At 47.6% G+C, this 27,784-nt stretch overlaps 2 protein-coding genes across 2 annotated transcripts in view; both read right to left on the bottom strand.

Moving 5' to 3' along the window:
- LOC107118583 (oocyte zinc finger protein XlCOF6-like) overlaps nucleotides 1–325 on the bottom strand; it is a 7,593-nt gene extending 7,268 nt beyond the window's left edge. The window contains exon 1 of the mRNA XM_015420944.1: nucleotides 43–325. Within this exon, the coding sequence (XP_015276430.1) occupies nucleotides 43–325 (283 nt within the window). The remainder of the gene's footprint in view (nucleotides 1–42) is intronic.
- Nucleotides 326–665: 340 nt separating this feature from the next.
- On the bottom strand, nucleotides 666–27,784 carry LOC107118584 (zinc finger protein 14-like). Its single transcript, XM_015420945.1, has 6 exons — nucleotides 27,728–27,784; nucleotides 27,392–27,518; nucleotides 25,507–25,632; nucleotides 18,184–20,892; nucleotides 3,011–3,081; nucleotides 666–1,310 (listed from the first exon to the last, which is right to left on the bottom strand). Exons 2-6 carry the CDS (start codon nucleotides 27,423–27,425, stop codon nucleotides 666–668), a joined length of 3,585 nt encoding a protein of 1,194 aa, XP_015276431.1. The 5' UTR covers nucleotides 27,426–27,518; nucleotides 27,728–27,784.

A 27,784-nucleotide genomic window follows, 5' to 3' on the forward strand; every position in this document is an offset into this window, starting at 1 on the left:
CCAGGGTTGCATCGGCTGTGAAGGAATCAGATTTCAGTGTACGGGAGATTCCCTCTAACAGTGCGTGATTGTCCTCTGGTATCAGCTGCGTCAATTTTCTCAACCAGACAATGGATGCCCTGGCAGCTATAGACGCAGTGGATGCCGCCCGCACCATCATAGCGAAGGATTCGTGAATCCTCCGAAGAGTAGCTTCCAGCTTCTTGTCTGTAGCTTCTCTGATGTTGCCCAGACCGTCTTCCGAAACCAGACCCGCCGTCTGCAGTGCCGCCACAGGAGCGTCAACCGGGGAGACCTGCAATAGCTCATCAGCGTAGTTAGGCATGGCATACAATTTCTTAGTAAAGGAAGGAAATTGTTTGTTCACTACAGGTTTGTCCCATCCCGAACGCAACTGGCGTTCAAAGTACTCAGGAAATGGGAACACCTTTTCTACACATTCTTCAGGTGGAAAAAATTCTCTATTGCCACCAGACTTAGACTTAAGCTTAGCCCGGGCCGCCTTCTGGTATTCAGAGGCTGGTACGTCATGCAACTCAAGAGCCTTAACAGCCTTGGACAGAAGATATTGATAATCCTCAGATTTAAAGAATCTGCAGGCCTGTTCTGGCAGCTTAAGCTCCTCTGCCTCATCCTCAGACAAAAATTCACCCTCCTCTCTCCCATCAGTGGAAGAGGCAGTAGAATCTAGATCCTCCCTCCATGGTTCGCCTATGGGTTCCTTTGGGTGAGGAGGAGGAGGATGGGGGGGGCTTTTTTGCCGCCTTGGTTGGCCATCCCGAGGAGTGAGGGGAATGGGAGCCCAGGAGAGGAAATTCCTGTAGGTCTGGGACTGCAGGCTTATTTGCCTTGGAGACCTCCAGTTGCACTGACCGTCTAATAAATTCCATTAATTCGGTAGGATCCACCATAACCGCGTTACTCGGTAGCTTACCGCCTTGCAGGTCCGGATTCCCCGGAACTGGGCACTCCGCGGCATCCTGGAACGGTCTCGATGAGGAGCCAAGGCCTAAGGCTGGGTCCTCAAAATGGCCGCCGCCCGTCCGAAGACGCGACGGAAAAATGGCGGGCTCATCCGCATCAGGCTGCAAGCGGCGTTTCTTGGCGCCTGGTGCCGCCGCCGCGCGATCCGCAGCCTCCGTTGGGGACACACGATCAAACCGCGAAGGCTGATAGGCCCCGATGGTGTCCCGCGCCGCCGCCGATGCGGCAGTCGCGTCTCCCTCATCGCCTGAGGAAAACACCTCAGGAAGCTCTTTGCTGGTCATGACGACTTGAGAGGCCGCTTTTGCCAACGTCCTCTTCCTCAGCTTCGCCCCGAGGTCGGAGCAGAAAAAAGGAGTCAGAAAGATGAAAGGAAAAGGCAAGAGCAAGTAAGAAGGGCAAGGCAGGCTAGAAGGGGAAAGAAATTTGGCTAGAGGATTTTAAAGTTAGCTAGAACTAGCTTAAAGTTAGGTAGAACTAGCTAAGTTGTGCTGCTTCTCCCTATGAGGCAGGAACAGAACTGGAGATGGGATATTCCAAAGGCACCAACAGGGGGGGGGGGAAATCTACGTCCTGCCTCCTTATTGGCACGGTGGGAATAACCCATGCAGATGTCCTCCGCCTCAGAGGGAGAAGGTGCTGGCTGGCCTTAGAGAACCTCGGGCATCGGGGCATGCTGAGTGGACAGGTATTCCTGGCTTTTCTGTGTGTTTGTGCTTTTCTTTGGCAGATGGTTTCCTGCCTCAAGGGGCTGGAAGGGACTTAGCCTTTGGGAAGGATTTGGTTGCTTCCCTCTTGGGGAGACGGAGAGTGGCTACAGTGCTTTCTCTATTGTGCTGTGGCTCAAACAAACTGTGCTTCAACTGAGAACTGGACTCTGTCTTTAGTGAGCTGACAGTTTCAGTGGGAATCTCTTCAATAGCACACGATTCCACTCTCTTGGGGTGAGGATTGATTCCCGTCACCACAACAGAGAGTGCTGTGTTGTAGGAGGGCAGTACAGATGGATCCACTGTTCTCCTGGCTAGAAATTGGGAAGTAGTAAGTCTGTGCGTAGAAGTCTGGTGACTGCCTAAATGATGCAGTCAATTTAGCCTTGGCAGTTGCGAAGGAGATAAGGAGCTGTAAGCTTGGAATCAACACATTCCAAGCTCTGAACGTATGCCTGTAATTTTCCCTTACGGAGGAAGAGGGAGGGAGAAGGGGGAAGAAAAATATAAAATAAAATGCTGGGGAGTGAAAACTTCAGACAGCTTCAGTAGCTTTTGTGTCCTGTCCTTTTTGAACCCTGCACCCACACTACACTGTGTGATTTGGCATTAGCCACTTGCCCTTGGGTGGAAGTGCTAACTGGTGGGACTACTCACTGCAGGCCACCCCTGCAACGTAGAACAGCTCTAAAGAAAGCACTCAAACCCATCTCCACCTAATAGTAAGGCCTGCAGACATACCCACCTAATAGTAAGGCCTGAAGACATCCAGGGGACCGCTGTAGGAATGGCTTGGGTGATGCCCACTACACTGGCCATGCTGAACCATCCTTTTCACTGCCACCCCAACAAGGCCCCCAGGGAGAGGGGGAGGTAGCCAGGCAGTCCTCACAACCGCATGTTGCTGTTCAATATTTTGATTAATGCATCGTCCCAATGGCAGCAAGGCACATATTTTGCACCTATGAAAGGTCTTTACCCAGAGAGGCCACGCTCCCGTAGTTCTCCAGCATGACTTCCCTGTAGAGAGCTCTTTGGCCAGGAGCCAGCAAGGCCCACTCGGCCTCGGTGAAATACACGGCCACCTCCTCAAAGGAAAAGGGAGCCTGAAAGGAAAAGCAGAGCCCCTTGTCAGAGATCAGTCCCGGCAGAGACTACACTCTCCACAGGGGCATTCTGGGAGGGTGCAGGATGAAGAGTTTGGCATGTGTCAAGAGAGTGGGGTTCAGAGCGTGTCTCTCCTCGGTCAGCAGGACGAAAAGCCTCCCTTGAGAAAGGAGGGGGGACCTGATTGTCTCCCAATCTTCCTCCCCTACCTGGACCAGAGGTGGAGCAGCCGTTTCCATTCCTCTGAAAAGACGACAGGTTGACACCATCTCTTCACTGCCTACAAGGGAGGGAAAATTGGAAGGATTAATGTTAACCTGAAGTTCCTCTTGTGTTTGCTTTTTTGAATTCTGCTTCACCCATTCCCAGGGTTGTGAAACCTTGTCCTCTTTACACTCAAGAATATTTGTAATGACTTTTAGTAAGGTGTCAGAGAGGTGGAAGGGAAGCACCAGGTGCCCATGAGCCTTGACATAAATGCTGCCAACACTTCTGTGAGGCTTGAAATGTGCCCTGCGCACCCTAGAGCTCCAAAGGCTGCAGCATCCTTGCTGGATCAGACCAAAAAGCCCAGGTCTGCCATTCTCCCACCTGCTGGCAGGAGAAAAAGAGAGGACTGGAAATCATCTTGCATGATAGATCACCATCAAATCCAGCCCAAACCCCATTCTTTTTAGTGCATCAGCCAAGGCTCTGGAAACTTTGGCGTATCATCAATGGGTTTCCAGGGCATCTGCTGATGCTCTGACTTCACATCCAGACATTAGGTCAGTCAAGACATCGACATGACATCACACCCACCCCGTGTTCCACCCTCACGCCTCATGGGGGGGTACCAGGCCATGGCCTGGCATGCCTAGTCCCGTATCCTCTTTTCTCACTGTGGCCTGCCAGATGCTTAGGAAAGCCTTTAAGCAGGGGGCACAGAACCCAAATCGTTGCCTCCTAGCAATGGATTTTCAGAGGTCTGCTGACCCAGAATATGGCGGGGGGGGGGGGTGGTTATTATTCCTGTTGGTAAAGTGCTGTGAAGTCACATCTGACTTATGGTGAACCCACAAGTCATTCAAGGCAAGAGACCTTCAGAGGTGGTCTGCCATTGCCTGCCTCTGCATAGCAACCCCTGGACTTCTTCGGTGGTCTCCTCTGTGAGAACCAACCAGGGCTGACCCTGCTGAGCTTCTGAGATCTGAGGAGACTGGGCTAGCCTCTTTCATCCACATCTGGGGAATGTGGACATTCTGTTGATTCACCTTGGCTAATAGCTGCACCCTCATTTCTCTTCCTTTCCTTTTTTGAGCCACATTGGAACCCTCTAATTAAAATGTGCCTCTCTACTCTTCCATCCATTAATGTAAATAAGAATGGAATTGCCCTCCATGAATCTGTCTACTCCCCTATAAATTCAAGTGGCCATTACGACATCCTATGGCACTCTGTTTGAGAACTCCATTCTATGTAGTCTGCAAAAGCATTCCCCTTTTCTCCTGTCCTGAAACGTCTGCCCAACAACTTGACTAGGTGCCCTAATCCCATCTGGGCAGGAGGCACCCTTACCGCTTGACAGGGCATCTTGGGCATCCTCCTGGGCCTGCGCCCTCTGACTTTCCTCTGATGGAGCACCTTCTGCCTCAGAGAACTTTGCTTCCATCTTCACAGGTCGTCCCCACATCTGAAACAAGAGCCAGGTAAGAGGAGGAATGGAAATATCTAGTGAAATATCTACAGGTAGAAATATCTAAGAAAAGATGGGAACAGTACACTGAGGAATTATACTAAGGAGATGAAAGGATGACAGATTCCTTTCCAGAAGAATATTTTGAAGAAGAACCAACGGTTTTAGAAAGTAAAGGGGAAACTGCACTGAGAACAATGGGGAGAAACAGATGACCTAGGGGTAGGTGGGATATCAATAGAACTATTCCAAGGCACAGAAAAGGAAGCCTTCAGAATCTTAACAAGAATATGCTAACAAAGATGGAAAACAAAACAATGGCCCACAGTGTGGAAACACTCACTTTACATTCCAATTCTGACAAAAGGAGACATCAGAGACTGCAGCAACTACTGGACCTTCACATTAATTTCTCATGGGAGTAAAGTCATACTCAAAATCCTACAACAAAGACTTACGATACATGGAATGAGAAATGCCAGGTGCTGAAGCTGGATTCAGAACAGGACAAGGTACTTGAGATCATATCGCAACTTTAGGTCGGTTATTGGAGCATACGAGAGAATATTAGAAGGAAATCATCTTGTATTTCATAGATTATGGCAACACCATGGGTCATGAGAAGCCATGGCTGGTTTTAAAAAGAAATGAGTCTGCCACAACAACTGTTTGCATTGATGTGCAACCTGTACTCTGAACAAGAGGCCAGTGTTAGGACGGAAAATGGAGAAACAGAATGGTTTCCAAACTAGAAAAGGTATCAGACCATGATGTATTTTATTTCCCTTTCTCTTTAATCCGTATGCAGAACATATCATAAGGAAAGGTGGATTCGATTTAGACAAAGGAGGAGTGAAAGCTGGTGGAAGGAACAGTAACTATTTGAGATATGCAGTTGACACCACATTACTGGCAGAGAACAGTGAAGTCTCGAAACAACAACTAATGTAGGTTAAAGCAGGAAGTGCCAAAGTGGAATTAAAGCTGAACATCAAGAAGACAAAAGTAATGACTAGTCTGGAATTTCAGAAATTTAGGGTTAATGATGAAGAACTTGAAATTGCTCAAGATCGTCTGTTCCTCGGCTCCATCGTCAACCAAATGAGAGACAGGGAGCAAGAAATCAGGAGACTGAGGCTGGGAAGGGCAGCCCAGAAGGAGCTAGAAAAGATTCTCCAGTGTACGGATGTGTCTCTGGTGACCAAGATTGAGTTAATTCATGCCACAGTAGTTCCCATTACTATAGGTGGGAGGGGAGGAGGAGAAGAAGAACTGGGTTTATATCCTGACCTTTACTCGGAGTCAGAGCAGTTTACCATCTCCTTCCCTTCCTCTCCCCACAACAGGCACCCCGTGAGGTAGATGGGGCTGAGAGAGCTCTGAGAAAACTGCTCTTGAGAGAACAGCCACTGACCCAAGGTCACCCACTGGCTGCATGTCGAGGCGTGGGGCATCAAACACGGTTCTCCAGATTGGAGTCCGCCACTCTTAACTACTACACCAAATCGGCTCCCAGTTGTGGTATTAGAGGAGAGTTTCTATTGATACTATGGAGCACCTAAAAGAAAAATCAGTGGGTTCTACATCAAATGAAAGCTCAACTCTCCCTAGAAGCTAAAATGACTATAATTAGACTATCAAATCTTGGTGACATTACGAGAAGACAAGTCACTGGCAAAGACAATAATGCTAGGAAAAGTTTAAGCAGAAGGAAAAGAAGACCAAATATGGGATGGATTGACTCAAGCAAGGAAGCCACGGCCCTCAGTTTGTAAGATCCAAGGAAGGCTCTTAACAGTAGGACGTTTTGGAGGACATTAATTCATAGGGTCACTACAAGTCAGAAGCAAATTGATGGCAGTTAACATGCACACACACACACACACACACAGAAATATCTGAGAGGAAGCCTTAGGATAAGGTCACTGCTTGAACTGAGTGAATGAGAACCCCTCACCTGCTCTGCCTGCCTCTTCTCCTCTGCCTGACTCAGGAGGAAACCTTCGGCCAGGGCCACCGCCTGGGAACTGGTCTCCGGGCCGCATCCTCTGACCCAGCACTGCATTTCCGTGGGCAGGACAGCCAGGAACTGCTCCAGGATCACCAGGTCCAGGATCTGCTTCTTGGTGTTCCTCTCGGGATTTAGCCAGTCGTTGCAAAGTCCATGGAGCCGGCTGCAGACCTCTCGGGGCCCATCTGCCTCGTGGTAACAGAACTGCCGGAAAATTTGACTGCGTCTATCTGTGCTCATAGTGTCCTGAGCCAAGATCTCTGGCAGAGCTCTTTCCCAAAATTCAGCACCACTCCCTGCTGGGATGGGATGGGGAGGTTTTCTTGATGTCTTGCCAGTTCCAGGGCCTTCTGGGTCCTCCTCTTCCATCTCCTTTCCCTTTCTCTTGGGTTGCCTCGGACTGTGGAAAGACACTCTTATTCACTTCCCTATGAAGAGGAAAAGATATGAAAAGGGCAGAAAGAAACCAAAAGAGAAAGGAGTTATATCACTGACCCTGGACAAGAGACCCCTAAGTGGATCAGAAGGAATGTCCATATTGTAGTTTGCGGATCAGGGTTAACATCAAGGGGTTATACTACGTGTCAAGCTTTTTAGGTTATGGTTGTTTGGTCCTTCAGGAAAGAAAAACATCTCTTTTGGGCTCTTTAAAAATCTGCTGTGGATGTTATGAGCTAGACCCCCCAGTACATGGGGACCAATCTTTCTAGTGGGTGCATCTCAAGGCAAACTGGGTCCCAGGAGAAAGTGACTGGGAAGAGCTTAACCACTGGAGAGAGCTCCTGAATAGGCTGAAAGGGCTGGGCAAGAGCTCTGCCCAAGCAGCCAATGGAGGGGAAGGGGCAGAGGGGCCTCTCCAGGTCAGGGCACAGGGGCTGCTGGGGGGCAAACAGGAGGAGGAGGAGGCAGGGATGTGGCAGAGGTCCTCACCTGCTTCCTGTGGTTCAATGGCTAAGAGTGAACAAATTGGAACTGAACCCTGCAAAGACAGAAGTTGTACTGGTTGGGAAAGGAGAGGTCTTGAAATACATTGTGTTTGTCACTTTCGATTGGGTTCAGCTAATCCTCGCTGACTCAGTTAAGTGACTTGGAATTATGCTGGACCCAACCCTATTGATAGAGAAGCAAGTTACTACAGTTGCAAAAAAAAAAAAAAAAGGCTTTCTCCCCACTCAGCCTGGCTCAAAAAATGGCCCCTTCCCTTGATACAGTTGATCAGGCCACTAAGATCCATGCAACAGTGACATGGAAACTAGGCTAGATCAAAATCCTGTACATTGCATGGAACCAATTCAGACACTCCAGCTGATGCAGAATGCTCGGGCTCAGCCATTATCAGAAGCTAGAAAGAGCAGGCAAATTACTGCAAATTACTGCCCTTCTGCAGTCCCTCCGCTGGCTGGCCTGGACAGGGGCCTTCTCCCTTCTGGCCCCCACAAACTGTCTGCCTGAGGGGGTCAGGAAGGCCCCCACTCGCCTGCCTCTCCACAGACTAAGCAAAACGGAATCCTTCAAGAGGGCTTTTCTAAGGAAACAATAGGGTGGCACTGGAGAAAAGGCTTCACAAGGTTAATTGGGTACATCTTTAGGACACGGGGTCTGAATGAGTGTTTAGTTTGCTGTAAGTTGGATCGTGCTGTGCCATTTTGCAACACTTTGTGGGTCATGTTAACATTTAGGCTTTCCCTCAATACTGTTTTCAGATTTTTGGCTAGTTCTCCATCCCAAATTCTCTTGCATCGTTTATTGAATGCATCGATTGTACAGAGCCCTACTGAAGGGTGGACTATAACTAATGTTCATAAATAAAATATCGTAAATACCCTCCCCTTGGGAATCTGCAGATGGGGGGAGCACCGGCCATTCCTCCCCCGTGATCCCGCCTGGGGCTTCTTCATGGGCCTCCCTCCGACCTCCCCGGCGGTGGGGAGTTTATTCCGATCTCCAGAACTCAGATCCGGCCTCTCAGACCCTGCCAAGGACCCCAACGGGGACTAACAAAGGAAAGCACGTGTCAAAACCACTGAATCCCGCCCCCAAGCCACACAAGAGAGGAATGTCTGTCTTCCGACGCAGAGACGATGACTTACTCGAGAGGAGACCTTCCCAGGGTCCGGCTGCCGGGCTCTTCTCCGCCGCTCTGCGTCCGAAGCCCTCCCGAAGTTCTTTTTTCCCGCTCAGAAGCCCACACTTCCGGTCCCCCCCCCGGAAATGCACCTCCCTCCCTCGATCGGCCGCTCCGGGCAACAGCTCAGCTGCTTTAACCCTTTCAGAGCTGCGGACCCAGGAAAGAAGTAGGGTTGCCAGGTCTGGGTTGGGGAAAACCTGGAGACTTTGGGGGTGGATCCAAGAGGGGGTGGGGCTTAGAGAGGGGAGGGGCCTCAGCATGGGTCAATGCCACAGAGTGTACCCTTTGAAGCAGCCATTTTCTCCAGGGGTCGGTCAGCTGGGGGAGATGAGTTGTAAAAGCGGGAGATCCCCAGGCCTCACCTGGAGGCTGGCAAAACTTAACTTCAACTGGTTTCTATTATCCAACAAGTCTTCATATCGCCACATTGGGGACTTTTGCAACAGTTTGGGATTGGCAAAAGCTTCAAGTGGTGAAACACATTTTGGTATTTTAGTATAAAAAAGCTTTTTTATTTCTTCCCATATGTTCATTAAAGATTTCCTGAGAATGTGTTGTTTAAAATACTTGCGTGTATGATCCCTACCATACCACACCAACGCATGCCAACCAATGTTCCCTCTAAGCTGTGGAGTCTTGGAAGCAAAAATTCTACTTTGTGAGCTACCGGCATTCAAGTTGTGAGCGGGCGATTTGGCTGCTGCATCAATTGGTTTGGTCTGGAGCCCTCCTTCCTGAGCTAAGGCAAAAATCTGTGAGCTGGAGGCTAAAAAACTGTGAGGTCGCTCACACTAGCTCAGCTTAGAGGGAACACTGGTTCCCCAGAGCAGGAAAGGGTAAAACTCGGATCTAAACGGATCATCATGAATTCATATGATTTTTACACTGAAAGGAAATCAAACCGCCATCATGAGAGCAAATTGAAAAGGAGGTGTCGAAAAACCGGAGGTTTTCACGTGGCAAAGCGAGCAGGAGCAGGAGGCGGCAGAGGTCGAAGAAACTGAAACCGCGGCGCTGCCACAGTGACGTGGAGACGAGCCCAGGGTCTGGCCAACGGGGAAGCGCCGAGTCGGGAATCAGGCTTCCTGTCCCCCCTTCCCTGCTTCTCAAAAGGTGACCTTTGTCAGGTCTAAGGAAAGCCCCGCCCCCCCTCCTTGCAGGCAGTTCTCGGTGGGGCTTCTTCTTCTTCTGTGGGGTGGGGGGTCCCAGCAACTTTTCCTGGGTGGGGGTCTTATGCCAAGTCCCGAGGGAGAATGGGCGGGGTGGGGGGGGGGGGGGGGTGGAAGGACTCAGCAGGTATAATGTCATAGGGTCTACCCTCCAAAGCATCCATTTTCTCCAGGGGAACTGATCTCTGTCATCGCTGTCTGAAGACGTTTCCGTGGTTATGTGGCCGGCATGACCAAACACCAAGGCGCACTGAACGCTGTGACCTTCCCACCGAAGTGGTCCCTATTTATCTCCTTGCAATTTCTTGCTTTCCAACAGTTCTCTCAAGAGCAATATCAGGTTTCGGGTCAGGTCTCCGGCCCAAATTCTATTGCACAGTTTATTGAATGTATTGATTGTAGGGCGTCCCAGGCGGGCTATCATTAAAGGTAAAGGTTCCCTTGCTTGAAAGCCAGTCGAATCCGACTCTAGGGTTGCGGTGCTCATCTCCGCTTCCAAGCCGAAGAGCCAGCGCTGTCCAAAGACGTTTCCGTGGTCATGTGGCCGGCATGACCAAACACCAAGGCGCACTGAACGCTGTGACCTTCCCACCGAAGTGGTCCCTATTTATCTCCTTGCAATTTCTTGCTTTCCAACAGCTAGGTTGGCAGGAGCTGGGACCAGAGACGGGAGCTCACTTTGTCATGGGTCACACTCAGGTCTCGAACTGCTGAACTACCGACCTTCCACAGCCTGCAGTTCAACATCGTAGTAACCACTTGAGCCTCCCCTTTGTCATGGAGGGGAAATCGCTGATTTGAGTGGGGGGGGGTAGTTGTTTCCCCTTCTGCCTGGGGCGCAGTTTCCTTCCGAGGGGACCCCGCCTGCTGCAGAGGGGCAGGATCTCTTCCGTGGACGGGGTGGGGATCTGCCTGCTGAAAGGAATTCCAGGGAAGGATCCCTCTTCTCAGGAGCGGGGGGGGGCAGAGGCTCCATGCAGAGAGGCTGGGGAGACGCCTTTTTTGGGGGTGGGGGAGGTTCGGACTCCCTCAGCCTGCAGTCCGGCCAGAGGCACGTCCCTTCCGCAGGGCCAGACTTCCAGCCGCCCATTACGAGGAAGCCAGGGCTTTGTTGGCAGGGTCGGATTTGCGCCAGTGATGCAAAAGCCACACTTTTCACAGCTCCCCCCCCCAAAAAAAGCTGCTCTTCACTTCCCTGCCCCACCCCTCCCTCCCCCATCTGCGGGATTCCCCTTGAGTTCCCTAGGCAGAGCCCCTCTCTGAGCCTGGATTGGGATAGGGAATCCAAAGCCACAATTCTCACAGCCCCCCAAAGCTCAAAAAGCTTCTCTTCAGTTCCCTGCCCCACCCCCTCCTCCATCTGCGGGATTCCCCTTGGAGTTCCCTAGGCCCAGCCCCCCCCCCCCAGCCGGGACTGGGGTTCGGTGGGCCAAATTCACACACTCTCTCCTCTGTTGTGGCCCCCACCTTAGGGAATGGGCTGCCTGGGGAGGTCAGGAAGGCTCCCCCTCTCCTGTGTTACCCAGAGTGGCGGTGAGGGTTTCCTGAGTTTGTTGGGGGAACTAGCCAGGAAAGCTGAACAATGCAAGAGGGGGTAATCAAGCAGGGTCTCCATCTGTGTTTATGGGAATTTCCCCCTTAGCAGAACTCTCAAAATGAACCAGGCTGTGATGAATGAAATGGTTTTTATTAAAGAATAAAATCAAAAGATATTAATTGAAAAGCACGATATGAACACACATACAAGTTCAGAAATAAAGGTGGTAGCTTACAGAGACAAAGAAAAGAACTTATTCTATGGTCCTATATTTACCTATCCAAGGAACAAAGATCCGAGAAGGAGGACGAGCAAAATGAACCAGCATCTCACTCCAGGCAGGATACCCAACCTTTTCGTTGGGGGTGTAAGTTAGAGGATGTCCAGATACACACACACACAATTACTGAACAAAGCGTGTCTGGTTATACCCCTTGGAGCATGACGCAATTGCTCCTAGAACAATGGTGTGGTGGTGTGAATGATACAATGTTGTCTGAACCAGGAAATTCCATAACATTCCCAGGAGTTGCAAGTGCAATGTAACATTTGTGTGAAATGTCTATTGTGTTTGGTGACCTCTCTAACTGCCAGGACAAGACAACTATCACACAAAGGATTGTGGGATTAAAATGGTTTCTACTAGGTTTTTACTTAAGAAGACTAGGTAGGGAAAGGTCAGGCAAGGTAGGAAGTTGGTTAGGTTTACTGCCTTTTTGAGAAATCAGTCTTTGACACTGATGGATTTAAAGAGGGAAGAGAACTGCCAAAAAACAGACCTTTGCACCTTTAGGGTCAGTTTTTCAGACATGCCTCTGGTCAGTATTCAATGGCAAACACATCCCATGTGACTGTAGGATCTATTTCGATCTCTTATTTGCAGACCAGGGATGAGTCTTGAAGGAGTGACCCTGTGAGATGCCAGGAGAGGGAAGGTTGCTTGTGTCACCTGTCTATAGGTACCAAGCTTGTCCTTCCAAGGTAGGAGGGGGTCGAGGCCTAACACCTGGTTTTCTGCAAACCAATGCTCCTAAGGTGTGGAGTCTTGTGAGCAAAAATTCTACTTTGTGAGCTACTGGCATTAAAGTTCTGAGCGAGCGATTTGGCCGCTGCATAAATTAGTTTGCTCTGGAGCCATCCCTTCCTGAACTAAGACAAAAATGTGTGAGCCAGAGGCTAAAAAACTGTGAGCTACCTCACACTAACTCAGCTTAGTGGAAACACTGCTGCAAACTATGCCAAACGGAATCATTTCCCACTGCACTGGAGGCCGGCCTGACCTTTCTTTCTGGCCTTGCTCTGCATGTGGGACCCAGAGAGACCCTCTTGTGGGGCAGCTTTTCCTCCCTCTCCCACTGGTCTTCGCCCACTCAGGCAACCCCCAGTCTGGCTTCTCAAGACCCAGCCCTCCAGCTCTGACAGAAGGGAAGCCAGACACCCAAAGGAGGAAGTTGTCTCCTCTCTAGGAACCTCAACACTGTCTGCTTCTTAACCCTTTACTGACTGCTGTGCACAGAAGGAAATAAAAGAATTATTATGGCCCCGGGCACGCAGGCTGGAAAATGCGGGGGGGGGGGGGGGGGGCTGTTTGCCCCGGGGCCAAATAATGCGCAGCTGCGCGAGCAGACCTCCCGTGGAGGTCCCGTAGTAGGGGGGGGGCCGATCACACCACAGGCAAAGAAGCGGGCAGCGCGGCAAACGGGGTTGTTTTGTTTTTTTACTTTTTTAAACTGAAGTGTGCGCATGCTCCGTTGGGTGCTTGTGCGCATCCGTGGAGCCTTGGGGAAAAAAACGACCTGTTTGCGAGGGGACATGGGCTGGCGCGGATGCCACCGGAAACGCGATCAGACGCCCGTCCTTGCCCCACGGTTTCCGGAAACTAGTACCTCCGAGGTACTAGTTTTTTGCCACGCATCTTCGGAGGGAAGCCTCGGTTGAGCCACGGGAGCTCTATGCTTCCCAGATGTGGTGGTGAGATTGAGCCCGGAAAATCCGCCTATCTTCCGTCTCTCTAGTGTGGCTACTGTTCCGTGTGACCGCAGCCTTTAATGATTATTTTTTCAAACTAAGGAAGAGATAAAAGGTGCCATTAAACTGCCAGTTCCAGGGTTATAAAGCCTCCCTATACTTGCTCAGTGGGGTTAGCAAGACACTCTGTACACTCTCAGATGCACTGTCATCCAATAGAAAACTAGGCAGAAAACAAACAAAATGGAATAAAAAATTAGCCCAGTAAAGTCAGGGAATGTTCCCCAATTCTTAGAAAAGAGTAAGTTGTCCAGAAAATAACAATGAACACTTGGGAACTAAGACACAAATATCTTGGCAACACCAAAATGACAGTCAACATTTTACTTGAACAACATTCATTACAGTTTGGAAACTGCCACATTGACCTAATACTGTATTGGCAATGGCACCCATTCACTTTTACTTTTACGAAAGAAGAAATCTTTAGAAATGGAAATGCTTTAGCAGAAAACGAAAGTACTGGACAGGTGTGTGTGTGTGAGGTTTGCTATGTTGTTTTTGGTTTTAGCTGAAAATGTATTACTGTGACCTGACTTGAACCACAAGGAAAATGGACATATACGTTTTAATAAAATAAATCACATATTCCAAAAGCAACATTGGCAAAATCTGAGCATGCCGAAATGTAGCGACTGGAGTTGTAAAGGGGAAGACAGATCTTTCTAGAAACCGAAAATTCCCCCAAGGTTGCAGAAAAATATGAAATATATTAGGAAAAATTGTTAACAAAGGTAGTAGAACCAATCAGATATTTAAAAACAGAACTAAAGCAAAAGCATAAGTCTTAACATGACACATTAAATGACTAAAAAGATTACACAGTAGGATTCTAGTTTCAGAAAGCTAAACACAGCAGCACAGACCACAGTCCCTAATAATTTATGCAAGTAATTTTGTGAGCCATTCAGTACAGTGACTTCTATCGCATGCATACAAAAGCTCTCTGGAATCATCGTTTTGCATGGTTTGCTGACCACCTAGAGAGCGGGAGCCTTCCGGACTTCCTCAGGCAGGGCATGCCTTAAGGTGGGGGCCGCAACATAGAAGCCACAGGTACGGGCAGTTGTCGATTCTGACCATTTCAGGTTGGCTCCTGCAGAAGGCCTCCCACAGGGGAGCGAAGCTGTGGTGGTGGTGCACAGTGGCAGTCTCACAAATATGAAGGTCCAAGCCCATGAAGGGCTGTTCTCTCAAGAGCAGTTCTCTCAGAGCTCTCTCAGTCCCACCTCCCTCACCGGGTGTGTGTTGTGGGGACAGGAAAGGAAGGAGACTGTAAGCCACTCTGAGACTCCGAGTGAAGGGCGGGGTATAAATCCAACTCTTCTTCTTCAGGTCAGAACCGATTCTCTGTTGCTCTCGGCTCCAAGCCCCCTTGCTCATGCCCAGTTTTCAAGGCCGAACCAGTGATCCAGCTGCTTTGGTTCCACTACCTTACTGCAGTCCCCCAGCACTAACCCCTGGTCTTCTTCAGCACAGGGCCTGCTTCAGGCAGAGGCAAAGGTTGCTATTCCCATCTCCATGAAGAACTCGACAGAAGCATGCTTTTCGGAGGCCAGCCTGAGCAGTTTGCCTCTCCTCTTGGTTCAATGGCAGCCTTCAGAACCTTCAGTCATAGTTTGGAGCTTCTGTTTTTCTCTATCAATGATAGACTTGAAACTTTTTTCAACTGGGTACAGACTGTCACGGGAGTCCTTCTTATGTGACACCATTTGTCACACAAGAATGATAGCCAGCATGGTGTACCAGTTGGAGCATTTGGCTAGGATCTGGGAGACCCAAGGTCAAATGCCATTCTGCCGGAAAAGTTGCTTGTGACCTTGGGCCCACTGCATTCTCTCAACCTTATAAAACATCATACGCCACTTGGAGTTCCTGTTGGGGTTAAAGGGGGTACAGATAAACTCCATACCCACTGTTTGAAGGGAATCTTATGTTTCTTGTTAAAAGAGGTGTCCAATCGGACAAAGTCTTTGACAGGCTATGACAATTTCACCCACCCTCAGGATTCCCTTCATCATCTTCATTGCTGAACACCCTGTCCCCCAGCACTAATCCCTGGTCTTCTTCGGCACAGGGCCTGCTTCAGGCAGAGGCAAGGCTTCCTATTGCCACCTCCATGAGGAACTCAACAAAAGCACGCTTTTCGGAGGCCAGTCTGAGCTGCTTGCCTCTCCTCTCACTTCAATGGCAGCCTGCAGAACAATCACTTATTGCTTGGAGCTTCTGTTTTTCAGTATCGATGATAGACCTGGACCTTTTTTCAACTGGGTATAGACTGCCTCTGGAGTCATTCTTATGTGAGGGCTCTTTTTGTAGCAGGAACTCCTTTGCATATTAGGCGACACACCCCTGATGTAGCCAATCCTCCAAGAGCTTACAGAGCTCTTCTTACAGGGGCTACTGTAAGCTCTTGGAGGATTGGCTACATTAGGGGTGTGTCCCCTAATATGCAAAGGAGTTCCTGCTACAAAAAGAGCCCTGTAAACCACTTAGAGCTTTAGGCTAGGATCTGGGAGACCCAAGTTCAAATGCCATTCTGCTGGAAACTTTGCTTGTGACCTTGGGCCCATTGCATTCTCTCTACCTTATAAAACATCTTAAGACACTTGGAGTTCCTGTTGGGGAGTTAGAGGGGGTACAGCTAAACTCCATACCCATCGACTTAAAGGGCATCTCATCTTTCTTCTTAAAACCAATGTCCCATTGGACAGTGTCTTTGACAAGCTATGACAATTTCACCCAACCTCAGGATTCCTTTCATCATCTTCACTGGACAGCCCCTTTTCTTTCTTCTCCCCACCTACCAATGAGTGGATGCCACAAATCGCAGGTAGGTGGGGGAGCAGGGTGATGCCGTGTTGAAGGGTAATCTTTTTGAAGGGGGCATTAGGAAGTTTCACCAATTTGGGGGTCTGAATTACTCCAACCTAAAGGCTTTTGCTTGTAAAATTCTGTCTATGTTTGGGAAACATATGTCTGTGAACAGCTCTTATCTGTAAATGAATGTAAATAAAGCAAAAGTACATTCTCAGTGTCCGGATACATACTTCAACAGCATCCTCAAGTTTGTTACAGCACAGACATCAGCACCATATTTTGAAGCGATGATTCAGAGTAAGAGGTGTCAGACCATTAAATAAAGGAAATACTCTTAATTTTTTAAGGATATTTTGAGTAAAAAATAATACCATTAATTGTGTTTCCGGTGTCCTATCTAAAGTTTATATCTCTGGTACCAGGCATTACATTTTATAGCACATGTGGCCCACACCAACGAAGTGACATTTATGTCAGATCCGACCCTCGTAACAAATGAACTTGACACCTCTGAGCTAAGGAGTTACATTGTGTGGGTTCTTTGATGCTCTTGAACCAGGGCACTGTGGCTGAATCTCCTCCCACACTCTGAGCATTCAAAAGGGTTCTCCCTTGTGTGGGTTCTGTGGCAGAATATGATGTCCTTCAATTGTTATTGTACAGTCAAAGACCAACATAGATAAAATACTACCCCACAAAAAGTGAAAATTGATATTAGTGAAAAATACCACAAATTAAAATAGGCAATAATATAAATCATAATATAAATGGGTGGTATTTACATAATTCCTGATAATGAAAGCAACTGGCTTATTTTATAGGCTGTTGCACAAAATTTTGCAACTGATGTTGTAGTTGTTGGATTTCTGTCTTCTAGGAGTAATCTAACATATCCCAAGCTCATTCATCAAGGTATTCCATTGATCAAAGGAGTGGTGGTCTGGATGCGAGTATCTTGAGAGAAGGGACAAATTAAAAAATGTGATCTACAGTCTCAATTTCTCCTTCATTGCAGGGGCAAAACCTTTTCTAAAACAGCAGAGGAGAGTGCAGCACACCTTGCAAGTGTAAAGGCCCTCCTGTGACTATGCACCTCCAAGAGGGTCGGATAGGCAGCTAGCTTGACTACATATCTGTGTTTCATAGGGACCAAGAAAGTAGGGACCCTCACTAAATCAATTTGGTGTTCAATGTCCAATATACTTTGTTTTATGGCTTGTTTTGCCTGATCAAGGCCCATGGTTAAAATCATGGAAGGTGAAAAGCCCAGGCTTGCAAGTCTGCAGATGACTGTCTTAAGCCATACAGATTGATGTCCATCCAAGAGGAGACCAGTGGGGTCAAACCTTGCTAAAAACTGCTAATCTTAAAACAGTAATTTAGGGAGTCAAGGCACACCTTGGCTTCCACTCTGACAGTGCCGGTCTTCAAACGTAGCAAGGCATGCTCAAAAAGGGCAAAAGGAGACGATGTTGGCCCTATCATAGTTCTGTGGAAGAGTTTTAGGGCAGCAGGGATGTACTATCCACCCTTAGTTCAAAGAATTCTAAGTATATTGTGAGCCGACTCTTACCCAGTATCTGCTGCGTGGGAAACGTGTGCTTTTCTTGAGCCAGAAGCATGGAATACTGCACCAAGATATTTGAAGGCCTGCACCAGTTCAATCAAATGGCCATCGATGGTCCAGGTTCTAGATTTCTGTTTCTTGCCAAAGGCCATAATCTTTTGATAGTTTATTGAAAGTCTTCCTTGCAATGCTGTACTAGAGCCTTTAGGCCTCTACTTAGCACAGCTGGGGTCCTTAACAGAATATCTGCATCATCTGCATATAAGAAGAGATCTGACGATGCTAAAGTACAGGAGAAGGAAAGGCCTGGTCACTTAAGCATTTGACCAAGTCATTTATATAAAAGTTGAAGAGAGCCTGAGTTCCCAAGAACAACCACCCATAGTAAAGAACCCTAATGAGGTTGGGGATCCCTGATACTGGCCTGGACCCCCCGAAGTTCCCTACATGTTTTGAGATGTTCTTGAAGAGTGCTATTGAGACTGAATCTCTTCCCACACTCAGAGCATTCAAAGGGCTTTTCTCCTGTGTGGATTTTTTTATGTTTTTGAAGACACCTACTGTCACTGAATCTCTTCCCACACTCTGAGCATTCAAAAGGCTTCTCCCCTGTGTGGGTTCTTTGATGTTTTTGTAGAGTGCTACTGTAACTGAATCTCTTCTCACACTCTGAACATTCATAAGGCTTCTCCCCTGTGTGGATTCTTAGATGATATTGAAGAGTGCTCCTGTTATTGAATCTCTTCCCACCCTCTGAGCATTCAAATGGCTTCTCCCCTGTGTGGATTCTTAGATGATATTGAAGAGTGCTCCTGTTATTGAATCTCTTCCCACCCTCTGAGCATTCAAATGGCTTCTCCCCTGTGTGGATTCTTAGATGATATTGAAGAGTGCTCCTGTTATTGAATCTCTTCCCACCCTCTGAGCATTCAAATGGCTTCTCCCCTGTGTGGATTCTTAGATGATATTGAAGAGTGCTCCTGTTATTGAATCTCTTCCCACCCTCTGAGCATTCAAATGGCTTCTCCCCTGTGTGGATTCTTAGATGATATTGAAGAGTGCTCCTGTTATTGAATCTCTTCCCACCCTCTGAGCATTCAAATGGCTTCTCCCCTGTGTGGATTCTTAGATGATATTGAAGAGTGCTCCTGTTATTGAATCTCTTCCCACACTCTGAGCAGTCAAAAGGCTTTTCCCCTGAGTGGATTCTTAGATGATATTGAAGAGTGCTCCTGTTATTGAATCTCTTCCCACACTCTGAGCATTCAAATGGCTTCTCCCCTGTGTGGATTCTTAGATGATTTTTAAGAGCGCTACTGGAACTGAATCTCTTCCCACACTCTGAGCAGTCAAAAGGCTTCTCCCCTGTATGGGATCTTTGATGGGTTTGAAGATTGCCACTGTCACTGAATCTCTTCCCACACTCTGAGCATTCAAAAGGCTTCTCCCCTGTGTGGGCTTTTTGATGTTTTTGAAAAGTGCTACTATAACTGAATCTCTTCCCACACTCTGAGCATTCAAAAGGTTTCTCGCCTGTGTGGGTTCTTTGATGTTTTTGAAGACTGCTACTGTCACGGAATCTCTTCCTACACTCTGAGCATTCAAAAGGCTTCTCCCCTGTGTGGGTTCTTAGATGGATTTGAAGCTGGCCACTGCAACTGAATCTCTTCCCACACTCTGAGCATTCAAAAGGCTTCTCTCCTGTGTGGGTTCTTAGATGAATTTGAAGACTGTTTCTGGAGCTGAATCTCTTCCCACACTCTGAGCATTCAAAAGGCTTCTCCCCTGTGTGGGTTCTAAAATGATTTTGAAGAGTGCCACTGCGACTGAATCTCTTCCCACACTCTGAGCATTCAAAAGGCTTCTCCCCTGTGTGAGTTCTTAGATGTTTTTGAAGAGTGCTACTGTCAGTGAATCTTTTCCCACACTCTGAGCATTCAAAAGGTTTTTCTCCTCTGTGGGTTCTTAGATGATTTTGAAGATTGCCACTTCGACTGAATCTCTTCCCACACTCTGAACATTCAAAAGGCTTTTCCCCTGTGTGAGTTCTTAGATGGATTTGAAGACCGCCATTGCGACTGAATCTCTTCCCACATTCTGAACATTCAAAAGGCTTCTCCCCAGTGTGGGTTCTTAAATGTATTTGAAGAGCGCCACTGCGACTGAATCTCTTCTCACATTCTGAACATGCAAAAGGCTTCTCCCCTGTGTGGGTTCTTTGATGTATTTGAAGAGTGCCACTCTGAGTGAATCTCTTTCCACACACTGAGCATTCAAAAGGCTTCTCCCCTGTGTGGGTTCTTTGATGTATTTGAAGAGTGCCACTCTGAGTGAATCTCTTTCCACACACTGAGCATTCAAAAGGCTTCTCCCCTGTGTGGGTTCTTTGATGTATTTGAAGAGTGCCACTCTGAGTGAATCTCTTTCCACACACTGAGCATTCAAAAGGCTTCTCCCCTGTGTGGGTTCTTAAATGTATTTCAAGAGTGCCACTGTCACGAAATCTCTTTCCACACTCTGAGCATTTAAAAGGCTTCTCCCTTCTGTGGATTCTTTGGTGCACAAGGAGCTGTGACCTGTTTTTGAAGTAGTTTCCACACCAAAAGCATTTACATGCATTCATTATACTGTGCTTTGGAAAACGTATATTTCCTTTTCCTTCCACAGGGAACTTCATTCCACTCCCTGAGGAAATAAATAGCTTCCCTCCTGTATGAATCGTTTGGTGTTGAACAAGGTCTGATTTCTCTAAGAATCTCTTGCCACAGTCTGAGCAGCTATAAGGTTTCTTTCCTTTTGGTGTTCTTTGAAGTCTAAGGAGCTCTGGTCTGCGAATCATGGTCTTTCCACACTCCAGCCAGAGATGGGTCTTCTTTCCACTGTGCATTCGTAAGTGGACATTATACTGGGATTGATCTGAGAAGCTAATTCCACACACCAAGCACTTGTGTGTTTCCTTCACCATGTGAATTACTTCTTGGAAATCCCCCCCTTGGCAAGGAATGGGTTTACCCCTCTTCTGGATGATGTGGCTTCTTTTCTGCCTCTTAGGTACAGCTTGGTTTCTCAAGTTTCCTCTCAGGTCTTCATTCTTGACTTCATCTGGCGATAGAGGATGCAGTTCCTCATCCTCCTCATTCCTCTGATCATCCCCTGCTGGAATAAAGAAAGAGATCCTGTTAGAACCGACGCAAGGAGATCTGATCGGCACATGAATTTTAATCCACAAATCCAAATATTACAGTGGCTTTTTCCCGCTGTATGCTAAAGTCTACCATAACATTGTAAAAATACAACAAAAGGGTTTTTTACCCTGGTAGGGCAAAACAAAATTACTAAAAGGGAAAGAGAAAAGGGTTCTCTTCCCAGCTCTCAAAAGGAACAAAAACAAAATACTAAACAGAACCGTTAGGTAGTTCTGCCACCAGGCCCCTTTTTAACTAGTTCCCAACACACCAGGAGAAAGGGGACCAAAGCTCCTGTCTGGTTTTGGAACTTACACAACAAAACAAGTCCGCAGAATGAAGCTGCAGTTCAAAAGTCAAAAAGAGGCAAAAAGCTTTCTGGTAGAGATGTTCTGAACAGTCTAGGCAAACAGAATTTAGGCTTTGAGACTTGGTAACACAAGCAACACACAAAAATATCAAAGGAAAATATGTTTATTTAGGTGCAAGAAACACAAGACACACAGTGGAGGGTAAAACAATAAAGCTTAGCTTACCCAGTCTAACTGAAACATGAGGGAACAATTCAGCATTACCTCTACCAAAGACAGAGTTGCAGTTGGTCAGCATATATAGTAGTAACCTCTTAGCCTATCCAGGCACAAGCAAACTGAAACGCCATAACTGGGGTACTGCACTACTGGACCATACCAGGCTCAGCAGTCACAGACCCAGCGACTCATAACTGAGCTAAAGTTAAACTTTTTTAAAAAAACCCCGAAGGGATATTTTTTTTATTTTGCATTAAACTACAAACTACAAAGAAAATTAGGGAGGGAAACTACAACTAGGGATAAAGGAAAGAAAACCACACTAGACTAAAAACCCAAGAGGGGGAGATCTTATTTCTGTTAATGTAAACGTTAGTACCACAAGTGTTAGTATCACAATATACTTGTAGAGTTCCTGCTCATCTTCCCTGTTTATATGTTGTTTTGTTAGTTGTTATGAAAAAACTTTCTGATCATCTTCGTGTTCTTCGCTTCAAAAGGCCAAATTACATAAGAACATAAGAGACGCCAATGTTGGATCAGGCCAAAGGCCCATCCAGTCCAACACTCTGTGTCACACAGTGGCCAGAAATACCAGTGCCATCAGAAGGTCCACCAGTGAGGCCAGGACATTAGAAGCCCTCCCACTGTTGACCCCCCCCCCAAGCACCAAGAAGACAGAGCATCACTTGCCCCCAGAGTCCCTATTTATACCTTGTGGCTAATAGCCACTGACGGACCTCTGCTCCATATGCCTATCGAATTCCCTTTTGAAGACGTCCATGCTTGTAGCCGCCACCACTTCCTGTGGCAGTGAATTCCAAGTGTTAATCACTCTTTGGGTGAAGAAGTACTTCCTTTTATCTGTTCTAACCCGACCGCTCAGCAATTTCATGGAGTGCCCACGAGTTCTTGTATTGTGAGAAAGGGAGAAAAGTACCTCTTTCTCTACCTGCTCTTTCCCATGCATAATCTTATAAACCTCAATCATGTCACCCCTCAGTCGCAATGCATGGCTAGGAATAAATACAGTGAAGCAACATGTTGAATACCGGCAAACAGATTGATGACTTACTGAACCAGTCCTCGAAAAATCGTCCCTGCTTGTGATCAGTGAACAGAGCATGAGCCAAACTGGCAGGTGTTCATATGTCCCTAGCCAGGAGTAATTGAAAGTGGAGTCTATCTTCTCTCTTTTGTCGTTAATCTTAAAGATGACACCTTCCGGGATCACCCACCTGTACGTTATTCCATTAGTTTGAAGAAAAGCAATTGTCCTTGTGATTTTTCCTCTTTTGCTGAATTTCAAATGGAATGTCTTTTAAAGTCTTGATAGTTACATTTGCCATTTTCAGTGGAGTTGCTGATGTCGCTTTTAAAATAGCATCCCTAGTCTGTCTTCTTGAGAATCTGACCACAATTTCTCCAGGTAGGCTGGGGTTTTTTTTATATAGTTGGAGTATGCCCTATAGGCCACCTCCATATCTTTTACCAGTTCATCCGCTGTAAAGCCTATTACTGGAGCAATGTTCTCACTAAGCAACCTCCTCAGGTCCTCTTTCTCTGTTTCAGGAACTCCCTGGAACCTGAGAATCATGTTAGCTTTTTCCATCTGTAATTGAAGTACACGGTTTTCTTGAAGATTCTGCTTTATTTCTACTTCTCCCATTCTTTTCTTCAACTTCTTATTTGTGGTGTCCATCTCTTTGATTTTCTCATTAGCCTCCTCCACTTAGTTTTCCGTTTCATTCAGCTGGAGCTGTTGCGATGCAAAGTTCTTATTCATCACAGTCAGTTGCTGGTTAATACCATCGAGTTACTCCATCACCGGTTTGAGCATATCTGCTAGTAATTAAATGACATCTGCTCCCTCTTCTGGTTTGGGACTCTGACTGCCTGGCGGTTTCATTTTCAACTTTGCACGCTGGGCTGCCATTTTCCCGATTTGTTTACACTTCCTGCCACTTCTTCCCGACTCGAAAAATTTGCCCCACGATGTCAAGAATCAAGTAAGTCTCTCACAACACGCATGCTGCTTTCCTCCCCTCTCCCCCTTCGCGTTGTTTATCGGTTACTTTGCATAAGAGGTGTCCCTCTTTGCGTCCGTTTCTTCCCACATGGGGGGGGGAATCCGCTTTTTTATTAGTCTGTTTTATTCAGAACTCACATTCATTGTCGGTCAGTTTCTCTAACCCCGCTGCATTTTAATGATATTCCACTCGATCTCCGACGCTTGTCCCAGTCAAACTAGCTTGTGCCCGAAGGCCACACAGTGACTGGACCGTCAAGGTGGAGAAGAGCCTCGATTTTCCAGCATTACACCATCGAAGAGGCTACCCCTCAAAAGCCCTCTGGCCTGGCGCCTATCGCAAAGGCTCCGCAGGGGTGTCACTTGAGGTGACACCCCTCCAGGCCGCTGGTGTGCGATTCGCCCTCCCGCGGTCCGGGGAGAGCATCTGCCATCGCTGCTTCATAAACCGGAAGTCAGCTAAAGTTAAATTTATAGGAAAAATGGTCTCTCATCAGGTTGGCCTTACCGATTGAGGGGCCAGAAAAGTGATGTCAGTTTTTCAGGTTGCCATGCTAACAGCAACCCAGAATAATCAGAATAACACATAATAATCTTTATCCCATAATATGCAGGGAGGAGGGATTGAAAGTTACTCAACTGTATAACCTCCGGTCCGCCCACATGCAGGTGTTGCAGGGTTAATTGGATGGAATGTGCCTAACGGTCAGCACCCAGACCTTGCTTATTGTATAGGATCCTGACCCTCAAGCCTGTCCAGGTATGAGATGGAATCCTATATTTGTTCAATACATTAAACAACAACCCAGAGAGGTAGGCTACCCTCTCTGGATTCAGAACAATATGCCACCAGAATCTCTACAATAATCTATAATCCCCTCCAGCTCAGAGCAGAGATTCAAATCTCTGAGCTGGCATGTGGGACTTAACACCTTAGTAACTCTACTCAGAACTGCACAATATTTAACCTTAATGGTAGCGTGTAGCCAGCTAGGCACAGGAAAATAGACTTGGAATCCTAGTTACAACATCAGAGACCATTTAGAAACCAGAATAAGTTTATTCAGTACAGAATTTAGCATAGACCAGAAAAGATTTCAAAATAACAAGCCTAAGGCAGTTTGCCTTAACTAAACATTAATGGTTCATATTTACCAAGTCAGGAGCAATTATCAGTCCAAACAGTCCATTGTGATAATCCAGTAGCACCAAGGGATTTGGAGCAAGAATCCCATCTTTGCCAACCATGTGCTCAGCTCACCAAGCAGTTCTTCGTTCCACCTGGGACAGCATTTCCAGGTGCAATTCAAACAAGTAGAGAGAGAGCAGAAACAGAGAGCTCTCTTCCAAGGGACCAGACAATTAAACCCCAATATAATCATGACTAGCCGTGGCCATGCAGCCAATCATGAGTAGCAGGGTATGTGGCCAATTTTTTGGTTGTCATGGGTACAACTGGGGATAGGCTGGAAGTATGGAAACCACGCCTGCAGTCACATGGCCCCCAACTCCAGCTTCTCTATCGACTACATGACCTCTGGCATGTTTGGCAGAGGCCATCTGGTCTCTCCCAGCATGGAAGTGTGAAGAATGTGGGTTTATGGCATGGCAATTGAGGCCATCTGGCCTTAGCATTTGGCTTGTAAGAGGAAACAAGGCACAGCGTTATCAAAGACAGAACAGAAGAAGGCAGGAGGCTATGCTTGGTTTTGAATCTAACCACTTATATGGTTTCCCAACTGTGTAACTTTTTAATGTAAAGTAAGGACTCTTTTTGGACTGAAGCTCTTTCCACACTGCAAACTATTACATGGTTTCTCTCCTAAGGGAATTTGTGTCTGCAAAATGATGGTCATTCTCTGACTGAAGGTCTTTGCCAAGGCCACACTTTCCATTTCCCTGGAGTGGATTGTTTGGTTAGGATGGAGGCCTTTGTGCCTTCTCTTTTTGACTGACCCTTCTTCTTGGACTGGGATTTCACGGAAACTCCCTACTCAGTAAGGAATGGACTTATCCCTCCTCTTACCTGCTTGGCTTCCCTCCTGCCTCTGGGGTCCATCTCCATTTCCGAAGTGTCCTTCAGCATCTTCATTTTTGACTTTTTCCAAAGAGAACCTCTGGAATTCCCCAGCTGTCTCCTCTACATCTGCTCCTGGAATAAAGTAAGAGTTTCAATCATCACCCAGGCAAGAAGCCAAGGCATGAGCCAGGCACTGCTCAGGAATGGGGGTGCATTTCTCTTATCCAATCATCTTTCCTCCCAAACTGAGATGCTGGTCACACCTTATCCCTGCCAGGCCCTCCTGTAGAGCTGCTTTTATATTCGGTAGGTCCCTCCCCTCCCCAAGTTCCCCATATCTATTTTAAGGGGGAATGTGGAAAAATATTGTCCGTCCACCCCCCGTTCCCATTTGACTTACCGTGCTTTTTGACTTTTTATTCTCTGCACTTGACGATTAAATACAAAAAGTTATCAAGAGATCCAGTCCTGCAACTGCACTGAGAGTTTCCTTCCAGTTGCCAACACAGCCAGATGGAGCTGGTTTTCAGCCTCCCCGAAATGCATGTTTTCCAGGTGGGAGGAGGGAATCCAGGAGCTCACCAACTGAACCCCACAGTTCATAGGGGGCCCCCATGGTTTTTGGAAAAGGTGCCGTTTGTTGGGAGGGGCAGGTAATGACAAATGAAAAAAAAAACAGCCTTGCAGTGTAGGGGCACCTTTCTCAAGGTCAGAGCCATTTTTCTGTAATTTCTGAGTTGTTCTCTGCACCTTAGCTGGGCCTCTCTATTGCCTAAAGCACAGCCATTTCGGAATCATCCAGGCAGTTCTGCCTTTCCTAGAAGCACAGAGTCAGCCTGTCTCTCTGGAATGAAGTATATTTTATTGTCAGCAACAGAGAGCCAGAAGACTGATTAGCAGGTGTCAACGTCATCAACTCCTAACAGTAGACTAAGGCCCTCTGGAAGCCCATCCCAGAGGAAAACGCAGAGTCAAAAAGTCCAGGTAAGGCCCCAGAAGAGTCTGTCCTGTTCCATCCTCCCAAAATACCTGAAGGACGCAGTGACCACACAGTAAGCATGCAGTTATCCAGGTGTTCAGCACGACCAGGGTGATGGAATCTAAACGTGGGGAAGTGAATCTGGCAGACCCTTAGAGCAGTAGAGGGTTCTCATGGTTGTTAACCTTCTTCCCTGGGGACAGGGGGAGATGGTGCTGGCCGGGGTTGGAGGAACTCGGGCATCGGGGCATGCTGAGTGGACAGGTATTCCTGGCTTTTCTCTGTGTTTGTGCTTTTCTTTGGCAGATGGTTTCCTGCCTCAAGGGGCTGGAAGGGATTTAGCCTTTGGGAAGGAGTTGGTTGCTTGCCTCTTGGGGAGACAGAGGGTGGCTACAGTGCTTTCTCTATCGTGTTGTGCAAACTGTGCTTCAACTGAGAACCTGAGGCTGTCTTTACTGGGCTGACAGTTTCAGTGGGAATATCTTCAATAACGTAATCCCACTTTCTTGGGGTAAGGACTGACTCCCGTCATCACAACAGAAAGTGCTGTGTGATTTGGCATAAGCCTCTTGCCCTTGGGTGGCAGTGTTAACTGGTGGGACTACCCGCTGCAGGTCACCTCTGCAAGGTAGAACAGCTCCAAATAAAACACTCAAACAGATCTACAACTAATACTAAGGCCTGAAAGCATCCAGGGGACCACTGTAGGAATGGCTTGAGTGATGCCCACTACACTTGCCATGCTGAACCATCATTTTCACTACCACCCCCAACTCCTTGAGGCCCCCAGCGGGGGTGGGGGGAAGGTAGCCAGGCAGTCCTCACAACCACATGTAGCTGTTCAATATTTTGATTCATGCATCGTCCCAGTCGCAGCTATTTTCCCCTTTGGCACCCATGAAAGGTCCTTACCCAGAGAGGCCACGCTCCCATAGTTCTCCAGCATGACGTCTCTGTAGAGGGCTCTTTGGCCAGGAGCCAGCAAGGCCCACTCCGCCTCGGTGAAACACACGGCCACCTCCTCAAAGGAAAAGGGAGGCTGAAAGGAGAAGCAGATCCCCTCGTCAGAGATCAGTCCAGGCAGAGACTACAATCTCCACGGGGGCATTCTGGGAGGGTGCAGGAAGTAGAGTTTGGCATGCATCAAGAGGGTGGGGTTCAGAGCTTGTCTCTCCTTGGCCAGAAGGATCAAAGGCCTCCCTGAGAAAGGAGGGGGGACCTGACTATCCCCCAGTCTTCCCCCCTTACCTGGACCAGAGGTGGAGCAGCCGGTTCCAGTCCTCTGAAAAGATGACAGGTTGACAA

The sequence above is a fragment of the Gekko japonicus genome, unplaced genomic scaffold, assembly GCF_001447785.1.
Source record: "Gekko japonicus isolate JY-2015 unplaced genomic scaffold, Gekko_japonicus_V1.1 scaffold2885, whole genome shotgun sequence".
NCBI lineage: Eukaryota > Metazoa > Chordata > Lepidosauria > Squamata > Gekkonidae > Gekko > Gekko japonicus.

Bases quoted from the DNA above. Each gene is read 5' to 3' on its own strand.
- LOC107118584 (XM_015420945.1), bottom strand. From the start codon at position 27,425: ATGCTGGAGAACTATGGGAGCGTGGCCTCTCTGG. The intron at 25,633-27,391 runs GTAAGGACCTTT...ACTTTATTCCAG, and splicing joins TGGGAGCGTGGCCTCTCTGG to GAGCAGATGTAGAGGAGACA. The intron at 3,082-18,183 runs GTAGGGAACTTC...CCTCCCTTGTAG, and splicing joins TCAAGAACATCTCAAAACAT to GCAGTGAAGAGATGGTGTCA.